The 17,184-nt window shown below is 43.4% G+C and overlaps 1 protein-coding gene across 6 annotated transcripts in view; it reads left to right on the forward strand.

The window, feature by feature from the left end:
* GRIA3 (glutamate ionotropic receptor AMPA type subunit 3) overlaps window positions 1–17,184 on the forward strand; it is a 142,179-nt gene that overhangs the window by 109,096 nt on the left and 15,899 nt on the right. For all 6 annotated transcript variants that reach the window (XR_016470933.1, XM_090149996.1, XM_031602747.2 and 3 more), the window contains 2 exons: window positions 4,202–4,400; window positions 16,670–16,917. Coding sequence is in view for 5 of the 6 variants with exons in the window: in XM_090149996.1 (XP_090006122.1) it covers window positions 4,202–4,400; window positions 16,670–16,917 (447 nt within the window). In the remaining variant the exon portion in view is untranslated. The remainder of the gene's footprint in view (window positions 1–4,201; window positions 4,401–16,669; window positions 16,918–17,184) is intronic.

Below are 17,184 nucleotides of genomic sequence, written 5' to 3' on the forward strand. Positions count from 1 at the left end.
GAGTTGGGTAACTAGGTGCTTCTGAAACTCCCCTGCCAGTTCCTATGATGAGAGAATAGAGCATCTCAAGGCAGAGCTTTAGATGCTGGTATTTACTGTGTTCTGTCTCAGGCGGGTGCCTCCTGGCCAAGTGGAGCCAGCAGGGTAGGCAGAGTGCTTGCTGGGCTGGTGAGCAAAGCACTGAGCTCCTAGCATACAGAGCACTGTGTGCTCAGAATGAAAAGGGGTCTCAGACAGTAGATTTTGCACTGAGGTTGGTCAGAGCTTTTTGTCAATATAACACCCATCTTGTATCGATCATAAGAGCCCTATTAAAAATTAATTAGTGTGAAAAGCTTTTTTCTGTTTGTTATAGGAAATCAAGAATGTTTTCTGGCCATGAATAGAAACAGAATTCAAGCTATTTTGATAAATGAATGAGATTCTGTTTGAATGCATTTTTCTCTTGAAAACTGAATGCGAATTTGAATATTTGTTTTTCTTTCTTTTCTTGTTACTAATTTGTTCTCATTTGACTCCATGCTTCCTTTTAAATTTCCTCTCAAGGTATGCACTCTTCCTGTTTACTTCCATCTGACCTTGTTTTGGTAATTGTGTCATAATTCTGTTATATCAAGGCTTTGTTACTCCTCTCATTTGTTAACAGTCTAATTCACTTTAAAATGATGTCGTGCAATGTATTGATTTATTGAAGTAATTTGGAAAATGGCACGTTGGGATAAAACATTAGTTGCTTGTTTTTAAATTACAACACTGCACACTTGGACCTGTATACCTTCATCACAAAAAGTGGTGCTGGTATTAAAAGCTGTGATTGATTTTTCTGTAATTGTTATCTGAGTAACGGAAAAACATTTCTATGGTTCACAGTACAAAGCAAACAAGTATTCTCTTATTGCCAGCCTGGTGGTTATGTACTAACCCTTTTTTCTCCCTCATCCCTCCACACCAGCCCCTGCAGTGGGTATAAGACGTCTTCATATCAGCAGATGGACTGGGGGGAACTGGGGTGCTCTCGGAAAAGGAGGCTGCCAGGCCATGTTCAACTATGCTCTTGTTTTTTGAGTCTTTGTCTGTCTGTCTGTCTTTCCTTCAGAGTCAGCTTTGTAGTTTGTTTTGTTTTCCTTTTGCTGCATCCTGTGCTTGACACCAATTTCAGCAATGGTCACCCAAGGCGCTTCTTAGCAGCAACTGTTCTGTCTTCCTTTCTGTGCTCATTGGAAGTCTGTGGGAGAAAGAGCTCTGCAGTGACATCCAGTTTTCTGTCAAGTGACCTCAACTCTTCCGAGAACTGTTCTGGTCCTCACCAGTCTTGCATGTAGGACTTTGGGGAAGAACTGTCTTCTTCAAGGTACCCAGCCATGCCCTCCTGCCCTGCCTCTCAGTTGTTCTCTGTATTTTGTCCTGTATCTGTCTGCTTGCTTTATGCAGGTTGCAACATCTTGAGGGCAAGATATTTTTACCTTCATCTGTGTTATAATGCACTGTATGAACATGCAGCTCCATGGGACTGCGGGTACAGTGGTTTGGAAAATGCTTCCCTTCCTGCACATCTTCACCCCAGCAATGCATCTGTGCTTCAAGCAGAAGGGGCAGTTCCTGATGCAAGTATGACATTTCCTAAGGGAAACCACAGGGAGGATGCATACACGCCTATTTTTTTTTTAACTGATAGTTCCATTAAATTTGTCTAAACACCCTGTCAATTCTTCATCTTCCTCTTTCAAGACCTACTGTAAAGCAAGAGGGCCACAGGAACCTGGAGCTGCCAGATAAACCTGGTCTTGCTGTGTGTAAGCGGATGCTTCATCTCCTTAGTCTGGCTCTGAAACTGTCAACCTTGCTGCAAGGAGGAAAAATTCAAGTCTTTTTCATCTTGAAGCTGGAAATTATGTAGTGAAAGAGTGAGCAAAAGAGGGATGAATTTCACCTGGTAGAGCCATCTGAAAGCAATATACTGTGTTCTGGTTAGGCGTCTCAGGCCCTCCATGCTCATGAGAGACAGATGGGCACCTTCAGATCTATCCCACGCTATAGCAAGTGAGATAAATCTCATTCCAAGGATGTCTGTCTCCTCTCTGTCTCTGTCTTGGCCTCAAAGGAAGCCTTACTCAATGAGATCAGCAGGCACTGCTGCGTGGATGGCTCAAATTAAGTTTTAGCTTATATGAGAGTTTGGTTTGTTGTGTAAGGTATCCAGTTTTATGAAACAGCCAAAGCAAGCCCCTAGCTGGCCAGAAAGGGCCTTTACCATCTCTAAAATTGCAGAAGATTGCTCTCTTGATACGTTCCATGAATGTATACTGAGATAGAGAGATTCTTTATCTTAGTGCATTATTCTGGATTTGTATTTCTGGAATTTACCTTTGCAGTCATTGAGTAGCCTTGTGTTAGTTAGCACTGCTGCAGCACGGCCCCAGCTTGGAACCTGAAAGCCTTTCATCCTCCAGAAGCCCTTGGGACAGACTGGGAAGCTTCCTGTGCTTGGCAGAGATCCATCAGGCATGGTCCTGCCCTGAGGAAGTGCAGCAGCCGTTTCTCATAGTGTTCTCACCTCAGAAGTCATTGATCCTGATGGACAAAGAGGTGATGCTTCATTCCTTAGGCTTCCTGAAGCCTTGTGACCACCTGAACTTTGCACATTGGTATGGACCTGCCATGGGCAAGCAACAGAGCAGGCTGCAACCCACAGGTCCAGCCCAAACCTGCCCTTCCAGCAGGAACTGCTGTTCAGTTCCTGGGAAGAAGGGAGTGGAGAACTACTTTCTTTCGCCTCATAGTTTGTTTCTCCACATTCCTCTATCCGATTCCAGACTGCGCTCTCTGTTTTTATTGTGTTGGAAATATTTTTCTTTGGTGTGTTAATGTTGGATGGATTTTTTTTTCTTTTTTTTTCTTTCTTTTTTTTTTTTCTTTTATTTCTTATTAACTTATTGGGATTTTTTCATGGTTCAGGCAGTGTCAGGCTCTGGCCAAGACTAGGCAGTTTACCAGCTCACCTCCCTCAAGTGGGCAGGGTGGGGGCCCGGCACCAGACTTTTTCTTTTTTCCTGTCTCCATCTGTTGGTAGGACAACTTGTACCCACTGTCTGGGGGTGGCTCTGAGGGGCTGGAAGGAAACAAACAAACAGGTAAGAGTTTTCTTGTTTTCTATTTCTTCCCTTCACACTAATTGAGAACTGCAGCACACAGGTTCTGTGGATTTCATATATTGGGATTGAATCTTCCGTCTTTGATATCAGTAAAGAATAAAGGGGAAACATAAGAAGTAGCTCTGTCAGCTCCTGAAACGTTTCCTGGTCAATATGATGTGTTTGAAGAATGTACGTAGCAGTGAATTCCCAGTGTGTTCTTCAGCCCTATTTTTGAGCTTGATGCTCAATTGCTTTACAGAGTCTAGATCTCCTGACCAGTAAGCATTTTATAATTGTATATTAATACATATGGGGTTTTTGAGTCTTTATGTTATTTTTATTTGAAAAAACACACACAAAAGCCCACAGACATTATTTTTCTACTTCCTCCTACATTGCTCTGGTCGTTACAGAGCTGGAATATGCTTGTCTTGAAACAGTGGATTTTAGGCATGCAAATGTTAATTAACATAAAACAAACCAGCTTCTTTCCTCATTTAAATATTTAGATTCGGTCTTTAATTCCTGCTAGGTCATGATGAGAAAATGATACTGGATCACTTGTATTTTATTCATTTGGATGCTTACTCACGTCTTCTTGCAGTTCACCACATCCTACATATTAAGAGTCAATACAGTAAAAGGTATTTTCTTCCTCAAAGCTGGTCAGTATCCAAAGAGCCAGCACTGCTGGTGTGTCACAGTGGGTGAATGCAGCCAGAGGGCAAGGCTGGCCTAGCAGAGAAGATGAAAGTCTTCTGGCTGAGGAAGTCAGGAGGACTTATTCTTCCCCAGTTCTCCAGATGGGGTGGGCTCGAAGGAACCGGTTTCTTTGCCCTTGTTTTCAATAACAGGCTGAGAAGTGTGTAGCTTGGTAAGAGCAGGTACGTGCCTATTTGTTCTCCCAAGGAAGGCTTCAGGAGCTAGCTGTCAGCACATCTCTTCACAGATGCCCGGAGGATCAGGACAACGGGATTGTGCATGTGAATTTCTGTTCTACACCAAAAACAAATAAATAAATCAAGGGATGTATCTGAAGAAATTTGATGATCTGTGTTTTTCCATAGATCTCTCTCAGGGCGAATTGTTGGAGGAGTCTGGTGGTTCTTCACTCTCATCATTATCTCTTCCTACACTGCTAATCTTGCTGCCTTCCTTACGGTGGAAAGGATGGTGTCTCCCATAGAGAGCGCAGAGGATCTGGCTAAACAAACCGAGATAGCCTATGGCACTTTGGATTCAGGCTCAACCAAAGAATTCTTTAGAGTAAGTTGCATGCTTTAAAGCAGTTCTCTTATATCTCCATTAGAGATTTTCTAAGCTGTACATGCCCAATACACGGGGGCCCGGTACTCAGTCATTTATTTCTCCCTATCTGTAATAGCTGTCCTGATGAAGGCTGCTTTGTGCAATCAGGGTAAGCCTGAGTGCAATATCAAAAGTCATCTTATCAAAAACTGGTAGTTTTGCTCAAACTGAAACATCTCAAGATGGAAAACTCGAGCTCTGTTTTTGCAAAAAAACAGATTTTAACACCAGTTTCTGAGCATCAGTGTGATGAGCAATAATGCAGTTGTGCACAATATTTAGCAAAGAAAACTTGGAGAAGTGACTGTCTTGACCTACTTGTTCTGTTTGCCCAGCTGGCAGCCGTTAATGGCATCCAGCAGTGGTGGTTTACTTGCCAGAATGAGCAGGGGGTGGAAGCTTGTGTTGCCGTTTCTGTGTGCACTGATGGCTGCAGTTGCTGTGGCTGCCTCTTCATTGCTCACGTGTGTAACTGGGGCTGCATCATCCAGGATGGAGGGAAATTTTTGTACCCCAGCACACAATCATGCGTTCACATGGTTCACAGAAATGCTGCATTTGCAGTATTTGGGAAGGGAAGAGGGCAGGGAAAGGTGTACATTTATTTAAGATCATCCTTTCTTTCTTCACTTGCCAAACCACAAGCTGAACTTCAGAGGGGGGTCATTAAAATGTCTAAATATGACCTTAGACTCCCCCCTCCCCCGTATCAGAAAATGTTATGACCTGAAAAGCTCTTTATTTCTGGCCTTTCCAAGGATGAATGAAATACTCAGCCCTTGCAGGAAGCTCCTGGCTCTCTCTCAGCAGTGCCAATCAGATGCCATTCAGGACAACAATTCTTTGTATAGAAAAGTGGTCAGTGCTGCAGGATTAATTACTGCCTATCACACATACTGGTCAGGTGCAAGTGTGAAGGAAAAGGGAGAAATAAAACCTTGCTGCTGTAGACTAGTTAGATACTGATGGCCCCTTGAATTTACTTAAGATTTTGAATATGCTCAAATGACAATAGCAAGTAAAGACTGGAAAAACTGAGATGGTGTAACATGAATATCTCTATCATGGATAAAAGACTGCACACACACATGCATGGGTGTATAAGTCTGATGCAAAAAGCTAGCAGTGAATACAAAGCTATTTTATGAAGTTTTTGTACTCTGCCTTACTTAGATGTAATGTCTCTATATAAAGATGAGAACTTGCTAGTTCTTACTTAACAGTGGTGGTGGATGTATTAACAACAGCTTCTCTTTGTATTAAAATCCTACAAGATTAACACTGATCTTCCTAAAGGTGAAATCAGTGTGTAAAATTTTGTATTCTGTTTAATTATCAGCCTGAGGTGCTATTATCTGTGTGGCAAAAATGAGCTGAGTAGATCTGTCACAAAAGGTGGCACAACTTGATTGGAAATACTGGTGCCATTCACAGCCACTGTACTGTTCTTAGGGGAAAAAAAAGAACCCTTCCTTTGAATATCTCTTTACTGTTAATTCTAAAAGAGTTATTGTATGGAGGTCTTTCTTCATTTAGTTATTAGTTTGACATAACATGGCAGTCCCTTCTCTGTGCGGTCAAAGTAATGAGTGTTTCTTGTGAAAATCCACAAAGCCTAGTGAATGTATGAATGCTTTGTCGTTCTGTTAACAGTCTCAGGATGAGCCATGACTCTCCTGGTGCTTGAAGAAAGCAGGGCTCTGAGGTTGGATAATCTGTCAGGAGTCAGTGGCTCCACTGGGCACAGGGGAATGGGATGGGAAGGCAGGGAGACGATCTGCAGTGCCGATGGAGTGGGATGTGATGCCATCAGTGGGATCCAGGTGGGCCAGACTGGGCCCTGAGTGTGCTTGTCTCTTCTTGGCATTCTCAAGGCACGCAACATAATTTTAGCTGAATTATCTTTTTGCAGAGTAATTAACTTAATTTGAATAGAGCCATGCAGCCACAAAACTGTCATAACTAGAGCCTTCTTCAGCTGATGTGAGAAGGACAAAAAATTTGCCTTGTGTTAAGTGTGTGTGTTCACATAAATACTTCACTGTACAGCCTTTATCAGCTACCTAATAAGCTGAAACTTGAAATAACTCTTAGAGCACGGTGGGTTTCTGAACACCTGCTGCCTAGAGGCTGTCCTTCTCCCAGTAAGCTTTTCTCTCACCACTGCTGGAGCATCAATAGGAGTGATAGTCTGAGCCCCAAAGAGCCATGGGTTCTTCTGGATTTGGTGTAATGCTTATTCCTCTTCTGAGGTGTCTCTAACCATGGTGGGGGTTGGATGATCTTTAAGGTCCCTTTCAACCCAAGCCATTTTGTGAGTCTAAGATCCCATAAAGAGGCTTCTGTGGCTTTCTGTCTTCATAGAGGTGTGAAACTAAGATATTTCTCAAGGATACTGATCATATATTGATCTTAATGGCTGCTGCTGGCCAGTGAAAGGTGCCAGACTGGCCAGAGCAAGAAAAAATCTGTAGCTTACAGCCAGATATAACATTGCTGTTTCAAGCATGCACGATGAATGCTGTTGGCATGACATTACTCTCTCAGTTAAAACAATCAAGCATATTTTTGGTAACATTTTCACAGCAGTCACTGTTCACTCTCCTCAGTCATTGGTGACTCTCTGTATCAGGGTATTTATCCTTGCAGTCCATCTAAGAACCAAATGAGCCTTCCTATATTTTTATAGTTGCTTCTTGATTCTGCTCAGAAACATTTTATGTTTTGCACTGATTAGTTTATAAAGGCAGTTAAATGGCAATCAATAGATTACATCAATTCCATTTTGTCTTTCAAAGGGCATTCATCCATACTGGAGAAGAGAAAAACCTCTCCTTAAACATTTATTCACATACAGTCTCACGTTAAGGGCTCCAAAATGCCTCTTTTTCCTTCCTGCAAACCAGTAAAGGACAATACTAAAAAGCAGTAACAGATAGTGACGTTGCAACTTCTAAGGGTATATCTGTTAGAATTAACATCTTCCAAAACATTCAGTTAAAACTTCAGCATATCTGGGCAGCTCATCCAATCAGTAGAACATCATTTAATCCAAATGCAGCACTCAGTCTAAGTGTAATGCCACAGTCGAATAGGTTTTGGACCTCCAATGTGCGTACATTCTAAAGGTGTGACCTTTACAACCAATTAGTAATTCTTATGTAAGCTTGGCTGTATTTAAGTACTGAAGAAATGAGTGAATATGTTTCTAGACATTTGGAAATAGAAACTGATCTTCAATTTATTGTGGTTTCTTCTAATTGATAGCAGATAACTGTATTAAGAGGCTTTTGAGAGACTTCTCCGTGATACATTATAAAGCATGTGCTTGGTCATCAACAAAGGCAGCTGACCAGCTTGTTTGCTTTACTGGATACCTGAAATTTCAGAAAGTGTCCTTGAGGTTTATCTAACGTGACAAGACTTCAAAGGATGAAATATTGAGATAGGCAGTATTTTGCAAGATCTTGCATTACGTCCTTCTCCTTTTGTAGGAAATTGAAGGCAACTCATATCATACCATTAATCACTCTTAACTAAAATTAGAGAAAAAGGAGGCCTCAAATTATTCCTGTTTTATTTTAGAACTCTCTATTTTCCTCGACAGTGATTTCAAGGTTGTCTGTGACAAAACAACTCTGTTTGCCCGACAGCTCCCCAGTGCCTCAGCTGAAATGACTTGCTGCTCTGAAGTCAGTTCCTAATTTTTTTCCCCTGGCAATGGCATCAATTATCAGGGCTGTTAGGAGCTCCAGCAGAAAGGCCAGAGATCCTTCGGATATGATGGTTCCTGCTGTTACAGCTGCTTACTCCTACCTGGCACTGATGTTCATTAGTATGGGATAGAGTCTGACACCAGCATTACTCCTGCTGTCGATAAAGACAAGACTTCAGACTCAGTGCCTGGAGAATTCAAACAGGCTGTCAGCCTTCAAACACAGCTTGGATACTTCAGATATTATTTTTAGATTTTTTTTTTTTTTTTTTTTGCAATATTGGTATGAAATTCACAGCTGAAGTTAAACTCTCCATTACCTCAGGACATCCAAGCGCAATAGTTGACTTGAGGACACCGAAGAGCCTACATATGCTTTCCTTATGCCTCCTGTGGGAACGCTTCACTTCTCATTGCATTTGTTTAGCCCACCAGACACCTCAGTAGTATTTTTCTCTAAATTGATGTTGTGCTAGAAAGCGATACTGTTCTTTTACTTTTTGCAGGAGCACTCAGCGCTTGAAGTTCATTTTCAGCAGTTCTCCCTGATTCTTTCCAGTTCAGGCTCAGATCTCAGACCTTTCTGGACTTCATACATACGTAAAAATATGATACCACGTATTTTTAAGACATGGAATGTCATATTGAGGGTAGCCCTATGATGGTCCTCATTTTTTCCCTGGTTACTTCTGGGAAAAGTAGTGACACCTATATGTTCTGAAGCACTAGTATATTACACACCAGTTATAAGGTAAAGAGCTCATTGCTTTCCTCTGATAAGTTTGTGGGAAGACAAGAAGTAAGGAAAATAAATGCTGTCAGCAAGTAGTTAAGGAGAAGACTTGAATTACAAACCAATAGCTGCTGTGTGATTCTTATGCAATCAAATGATATTGAGACCATCATTACAGCCTGTTAAAACAGCCATTGTGAACTCTGTACCCGAGTGCAAAGGGTTTCATTTGTAGTTAAACTCCTTGATTTTTAATTTAAAATTGTATTTTGCTAGAGAAGATGAAGGACTTGTTTCCAGCACAGCATTCATACAAATGTTTTTTTTTTGCCTTCGGATAAAAATGTGATTAGCAGTTTTAAGCCTTCAGTGTTCTTGGCATCGAGCAAAACAACACGGTGATCATAACAAATGCCTGACAGAAATATTGAAGTGTGGTTGTGTTTATGGACTTTAAAGAACAGAACATCATAGAAAAGTGATAGCTTCAAAGATGAGCTGTGCAGATCTTTGATACGGCAGCAATTAATCAGAAAAAGTACTGTGTTTTAACTGCTTCTCAACACAGAAATATGAAAAGCTTATTCACCCATATATTCTCTCTCCCTTCCCTATTTGACGTAGGTGAGTGTGCACAGATGCTGAGAGATGCTTGCACGTCTGCAGAGATCACCAGCTCTCCATTGCACAGTGATGCACAGTCTGCTTGTAGGTTTTTTTCTCTTAATTTGTTGGGTCTCCCTTCTGCCACATGGCTTACAGGCAGTTTTAAGGATGGCAGGAAATCAAATGTGACATAATTACACAAGAAATGGGTTCCCATGAAGTGATCTAATGTCTTTAAGTCTATGGATTGAAAGGGAAAATGTATCCTTATGGGAAGTAAAATTAGCAGCTCATCCATCACCTACTCCTTGGCAAGGAAGTGCTTGTATGGAAGTGGGGCTAAGGCGCCTGAACCATTTCACTGACTTCAGCAGACAAGCCAGGATTCAGCAGAGCTCTCAACAAACACTTAATAACAAATATTTGAATAAATCTCTCCTTATCTTCAATAACAGATGGCATTTGCCTACCAGGTCTACTTGCGCTCATTGTTGAGTCTTTCCAGCTTGTGTGCATTTCTGTACCACTCAAAAATGAGTTTCTCTAAGTCCAGGGTTGCGGAGTGCATTGTGCAGAGGAGCTGTGACCCGGAGCCCGGCAGCGGGCATGGAGCGTGGCCCTGGTGAGGCTCAGCATGCAGCCAGCAGCGGGTTAACTCGCAGCCATGCCTACACCAGGAGCAAGCAGAGAGCGCCTGGGGGAAAATCACTTGCTGTTTGAACGTTCTGCTTCTTGGAGAACAGCTATATGGTAATGCTAATGACATTGCTCCAGACACTGAGAACCCAGGATTTTCAAGTCTCTCCTACTTTATGTAATGTGACTGTCTCACATTAATATGTGCTTGTTGGGGATTCATTTAAAATACATGGGTGCTGATAAATTACTCACAGTGCTGCTGCCGTTGCTTTTGCATAATTAGAAAATACGTCAAGGTTTAGAAACTCTAATGATATGAATATGAAACGTCTCCTCTTATAGTCCGCTGGGGTTTCTCCATCACTGCCTGTATGTTGGCCCATTCTGACTGGAGCTGAAAACTCATTAGGCCTGACAGCACTCAGATACTGTGCTGGAAACGCTGCTGTTAATTTATTGAGGGCTGAACCCAGAGCAGGGCTGGGCTGCTCGGATGCACAGACGAGACGAGCCTGCGACTGGAAGGATGCTCCTCTGCCTGATGTCATTCTGCCCTCTGTGTGTGTTGCCTCCTGCTCCCCAGGCAGACAGACAGACAGACAGACGGCCATGCTGGTGCCACCCAGCCTCACCCTCTGCCTGCTCACTGGGCATGGCTCTGCCCATGAATTACAGCAGGATTTACAAAGACAGTTTGTCTACTGGTGAAGACTTTCATTTTAATTTTCCAATCAGTATTGCGACATGGAGGAATGGATGGCAGCAGTAAAGTGAGGAGATGAATCGAGGCGTAGTCTGCAGCTCAATATTGTGCCAGGAAAGGATGTTTTAAATCTTGATTTACATTCTGCTCCCTGGACTGACGTGTCAGCAAAGCCTCATTATGGCCAGAATGGCGACTTGCTCATCTGTGTGGATGAGCAGTGCTCACCTGAAGCAGCTGCAGCACGCGATCTGCTCACTGCAGCAGCCAGGGACCCCCGTGCCCGTCCCTGCCAGCTCCCCCTGCTCTGTGTGGGGCAGAGCCTGCTGACAGCTCTCAGCTCTCTATCCTGTCAGGCCCTTACAGAGCCTGGCTGAACCTTCCCTTAATGAATGAGTCCTAGAAGGAAATGGGAAACTGGGGCCTGGAAGCCCTTTGAGCTTCATTCGTCTCAATTGGGAAAGGAGAATTAGATTTCTAAGCAGAAGTTATACCTTCATTAATTTTGGTAGCAAACCAGCACGACAATGTCTCCCATCCCAAAACCCATTCCTTTGTACTTAGATGCATATATGCATCTTATTCTTGTGAATATACAGACTAGTTGACAGTCTTTGGCCTTGCTTATTGGCAGCACCCCCCAGGTTCATATCTGTGGACAGGATTTGGCAGTTTAGGGGCTGGGCTTGCTGAAAGTGAAGCGCCCTGTGGTTGCTCACGGCGTCTGACCTACTTTCTTCTGCCCAGAATGTAATAAAAACAAGAGGCTCTTGTAATGATGGGATTGATTTTTCTGTCCATATAGGTAAGTAAATTGCTGGCATCACAAGTTATCTGTGGCTAAAAGCTGTGACATTGATCTATTAGGCTGTGCCCTATGACCTTCAGTAAGTGACATCCCTGCCTTCCCGTACGCAGCTGGAAAGGGAGCTAATGTGCCCTTAGGCCTTCTCTGAGACCTATTTTTTCCTTCTTAGTGAAAAGCTTGGAAATCTCAGGCAGAGGCACCTTAGTAACGATGTTTATCATGTTTGTATTCCTGATGTGGCAGGCTAGGCCAGCCCCCGCGCGCTCCAGAGCCGGCCTTTGGCCAAGGGCAACAACCACTGCCCTGTGCTCCCTCCCCAGGCAGCTGTGGTTGCTCTGTGTCACGTTTGTGGGGAGCAGAAAGCACTCATCTATGCTTGTCCTAAAGCCCAAGGCAGGGCTAGCCACGGTTTGTCACAGCAGGAGCAGCTGCCCAAAATGGATGGATCTCACGGTGCTCCCAAGGCAGGCGGTGGAGCGGTAGCAGGGCAGGCGGCTGGTCCTTTTTCACTCCTGCTGAGTCACTTGCTTCTTAATGGTTCATAAGCTGCTGGATTCATTAGCTGCTGTAAAAGAGCTAATTGCGCACATGGAAGAAAAGCAATGAATGATGATAATGAAGCTAAGGTTCATGCTTAACTACCTAGGTTCCTATCAGTGAGGTGTGCATATATCTAAAGGCAGCGTGTATTATTCAGATTAAAGATCTGTGCTGTTTGTAGTATGGACCTTCGTGTTTTGTGTCAGCCTGATTTAGGGCTATAAATTTCCCTTGTTAAAGAGCTATAAAGAGCTGGTGAAGTAGAAGAGCGTGTGCTGCGACAGGTCCCTGTCTCACATCTGCTGCACGTTGACATTGCGTTCACCGCATAGCAGTGCATGCTGGGCTACAGCTACACCAAAGTGGATGAACTCTGCATAGCCTGGGCACGACCCTGAGCCAATGTCAGCTGTAACTGGCATCCTGCTGGGTCTTCTTCCCCCCCCATCCGCCTGTACCATTTGGTAGAATGGTGACTGATTATGAAACGTTCTCCCACTTCTCATAGCACAGCTCTCGTGGCTTTAGATTTCTTGATCTCTTATTTTGAAGACGCTTAGTTTTGAAGAAGTGTAACATCAGTATAATCTAAAATGTTAAACATACAGACTGAAAAAAATGAGAATATGCAATTAATTTTAAATGTAAAATTGATGTAGGCTAATTTGGCTTATGACTGGATTATCACCAAAAATCACTCGTGAGTAAACTTTGAGCTTGACTGGTGAGAAGTAATTTGCCAAAGCCTGTCAGAAGAAACAGAGGTCCAGTTTGATCATTTTAATGAAATACTCCACTGGGGCGCATGGGGTGAACGTTTTGAAAAAGGTCTGTGGGTTGCAGAGGAGGTGACAGAGAGGGAAAAACCTTCAGGAATGGGCAGAGATCATCCCCATAACATACTTTAGCTATAGTGGAAAAGCACTGTTTCTTTCAAACATAACAGCTTTGTGACACTCGGTGGCGGAGGAGCTGACACAGTGTCACTTTTAGTAGAAGTGTGAGACAGGCGTCTGCTCTGGGGGGAAGGTGATGTGGTCAATGGGAGAAGCTTCTGTCACAAAGAGATTTTTCAGAGTTAAATTTAACCAGTGTCAAATAACCATCTGAGAGGTGTTGGGTTTTGCAGTATTAGGCAGTTTGAACATGGGAACCAGCAATCAAGGCGCCTGGTCCCAGTGCTGCAGAGCTGGGCTGCTGGAGCTGGGTGGCTGGAAGCAGTCAGCAGGTAGATCTGCTGCCTTCCTGTCTGCACACGCTGGCAGTCTGGGCCAGTTTGGCCTTTCATTGAGGTGCTGGAGCCGAATACATGCACAAGGGGGAAAAACTGGAAGGCAAAGCGATGTTAAAAATGGGGACTGGCTTTGCAGGACACTGCATCTTGCAGAAGGATGCAGTGTTGTTGACAAAGCAGGGCCACTCTATTTATATCTGCAGTAAGGCTCTAATCATGAAAGGATGCTTTAATGTGTCCCGAGGCCCAGATGAAACACTGCAAATGTTGCTTTTAAGGAAAAAATGGTAATAATATCCCCTTGAAATCCCAAGGAAATGTGTGTGACGGACTTCTTGAGAGCAGTATCAAAGAAATGAAAGAAGAGTTAGAGTGTGCAGGGAGTTATTGCATTCAGGGGCTTTGAATTGGCTTACATCTTTGCTTTTAAGCTTATTTTTTTTCTAAATATCTCTTTAAAAGTAACATTTAATGAGAAGGAAAAATATTTTCCTGCCACTGAACCCTACCAGCAGTGCAGTTTTTGTCCAATCTTACCTCTCTTGGGAGCATAAATCCTTTGCATGCCAGGCACCTCTGCTGTCAGCCCCCCTGGTGGGTGACACTTACAGGGGATTCTGATTTGGTTGGCTCGTTGCTTGCTTTTTTGGGGAGGCAATTGAAAATTAGTCAACCTTTTACTCAAGATGCCATCTTTTATTTCATCACATTGTTTATTTGACTACCTTTACATAACTGGTCATTTAATTGAGCGGAGAAGGTGCAAAATAGGGTCCCCTGGGTAGGCAACACTTGGAAGGTTTCTCAAATGCCAGCCCAGGCCTCAGGCTCACAGAGCAGCTCTGGCACTGTGGGATGCAGTGATGCCACTGCCCCATCCCCACTCATGGGACCTTGGCCACAGCACTCACCCCACCTCTGGTCCTCCAAAACCTGTATGTCTGATGCATTTTTTTTAACTGTTCCCACTCAGTGCTGGCATTACTGGTTTATGTTTTTATCTGCTTACACTAGATTAGACCAGTCTGCTGTACTCATTTAGTTAATTTGCTAATAACGAGATATTGTGAAAATCCCCACTTGGCAGAAGAAGATGTGGGCAATGATGATCATATAGAAACATAATTATTTTTATTAACCAGATCATTCAGAAGAGCGAGGGAGCAATTTATAAAGCTTGGTTTATCAGTTAAATTTTAAAAGAAATCTGTAATCTCAAATGTTTTAATTGTGGAATTTTGTTTTCTGAATGATGGATGATTGTGTTCCCCCTTTGCCCTTGGAGCTTTGTTCGGACCATTTGCAGCTCTGACTGCGCTGTTGGCACTCATCAGATAACTGTTATTATTAACAATGCACAGATGTATTGGCAATTGCTTTTAGTAGTCAGGCCAGCTGGAAAGAGTATGAACGAACTTATTAAAGACATATTCCGGTGTGGGTTAGAAGATGAAAAGGAAAAGAAATTATGGTTTATCTGTGTAATTAAAGGCACGCTCTGCAGAGGAAAACAAGCAGAAGCGTACTTAGCATATGCACTGTTTTTGAAGGCAAACCACTTTATCTGAATGAGATAGAGAGGCAGGAAAGCCACATTTTTACCTTCCTTTTGTCCTTTAGGTGCCCGTTGCAAATACAAATGGGCAGGTGCGTTTGTATTATTTATGTTAAAAGAAGATTAAGGTTGTAAGGACAAGCACCTTGAAAGTAGGACACAGCAGAATTAACACTGCTTATGCAGTCCCTGTGTTGGCCAAGCAATCTGTTTCTATTACATTTCTGCGTGAGCAAATTGCATGAGCGGAGCAGGCAGGCCTGGCTGTGGTTAGCCCTGTGCCAGGAGCTGCCACCAGCTCTTCTCCTCGCACAGCTGCACACCGTTGCCCATAGGGCAGCAGGGAGGTGACAGCCACCACTTGTGGGCAGCTTCCAGAGCCCCGCAGGGACATCCTTCCCGTGCTGCACAAGTGCCCAGCATCCCTTGTGCTCCTGTGCAGCCAATCTTGGTCCTATAGGTATTCACCTGAAAGACCTCGGGCTTGCTTCTAGCACCCCACCCCGCCTGCTAGCTCATAATGAAGCCACATTGCATTGCCATCGCTCTGATTTCCCATTGTTGATGGTGCTGCTTTTAATTGGTTTGCATTTTTCAGCTCATCAGGAAGGATAATTAAAATAAAATCCTGCCCTCGGTGCTCCTCGCACTCCATCATAGCAATGCTAGCTCGTGTTTTAGTCTGAGGAACGGTGACAGCAGGATTTACTTCCCATGAAATGTTTGCAGGCTGGTTGTTAAGCATTGCATTATTCAAAACACATTAAATTGGTCTGAATGAGAAGGAAACGTGTCTCAATCATCAAACTGATGGACATTAATGGTCTTCTGCCACAACTTTGTTAAATTTGAGCTAGATTTAGCTACTGCGTGCTTCAGTCCTGTTCTGCAAGGAAGGCTGTGGACAGGAAGCTGGCAAGGAGTAGGAGGCATAAATTCAAGATAACCACAGCCCGGGCTGAAAGCCTTATATAAATCCTTGGAATTTCCAGACTTCAGAGCAATACAGTAAGCGTTACTGCCTTCTATTGACCAAGCAGGAAAGTTTAACTGGGAGTGCAGATAGCAGTGCTTAAGAGTCTTGAGGTGGCTTTAACATCTGAGGGTGGTTTAAATCCCTCTGGAGGGGATGAGGATGAAGGAAGCAATACATTTCTCTGCTTTTCCAACTTCACAAAGCCTGTGCACTGAGCTGGAGGCTGTCAGCATTGGCTCAGTCTCAAAACCAGGAAACCTGAAAAAACATACGTAATATATACATGACACACAAGCAGTTAGCTAGGAATTTTCTCAGCTCATTCCTAACATTTGCATTTGTGATCTTCTAGGGGAATGTGAAACTGAATTTGAAAAGTTTGATTATTAAGAAGGGGTTTTTTGATTGCTCTCATTTGAGCGTCATTGTAAGGTCTGCTTTGTATACTGTGTTATGAACTTTCCACTGCTGTTGTGAAAAGCAAGCTTGCTGGGAATTTTCACTAGGAAATGTTGGCATTTCCTAACTCTGAGTGAGCCCAAAAGCTGGTGTTGAGGATTCGTGTGCATAGAAGAGGTTTCCTTTGCCAACACTGGCTATGCTGGGTCAAGCAGCCTCCCTTTGGCTGGCAGAATGCGTACAGACCCCCGCAGCTGGGGCAGCATTTTTGTTCTGCTGACCTGACCTCCCTTCACCTCCCTCCTTTCCTCTCTCCCAGAGATCAAAAATTGCCGTCTACGAGAAAATGTGGTCTTACATGAAGTCGGCCGAGCCCTCCGTGTTCACCAAAACCACGGCGGATGGGGTGGCGAGGGTGCGCAAGTCCAAGGGGAAGTTTGCCTTCCTGCTGGAGTCGACCATGAACGAGTACATCGAGCAGCGCAAGCCCTGCGACACCATGAAAGTCGGAGGGAACCTGGATTCCAAGGGCTACGGGGTAGCCACCCCCAAAGGCTCAGCATTAAGGTGGGTGGAATAATATAACAATATCCATGTTGTTATAGTATTCCACCTACCCTGATGTATTGTGTTGTCATTTTCTTTCTTGTGGATTTTGAGGTAACTTTTAAAGTTTAAAAATCTTCAATATTCCATGGAGTTAAATAAGACGGTAAATTACGGTTTCGTTTATTTAATGCATCCATTTTTTTTTTTAGTGCTCTCTTCGTGTTGTCCTTTCTGATTGTTTGTTGCTGTTTTAATTTTACAGTTCGATGGCTTTTTCAATTTAAA

This window comes from Phasianus colchicus, chromosome 14 (genome assembly GCF_987193195.1).
Source record: "Phasianus colchicus chromosome 14, bPhaCol1.hap1.1, whole genome shotgun sequence".
Classification (NCBI taxonomy): domain Eukaryota; kingdom Metazoa; phylum Chordata; class Aves; order Galliformes; family Phasianidae; genus Phasianus; species Phasianus colchicus.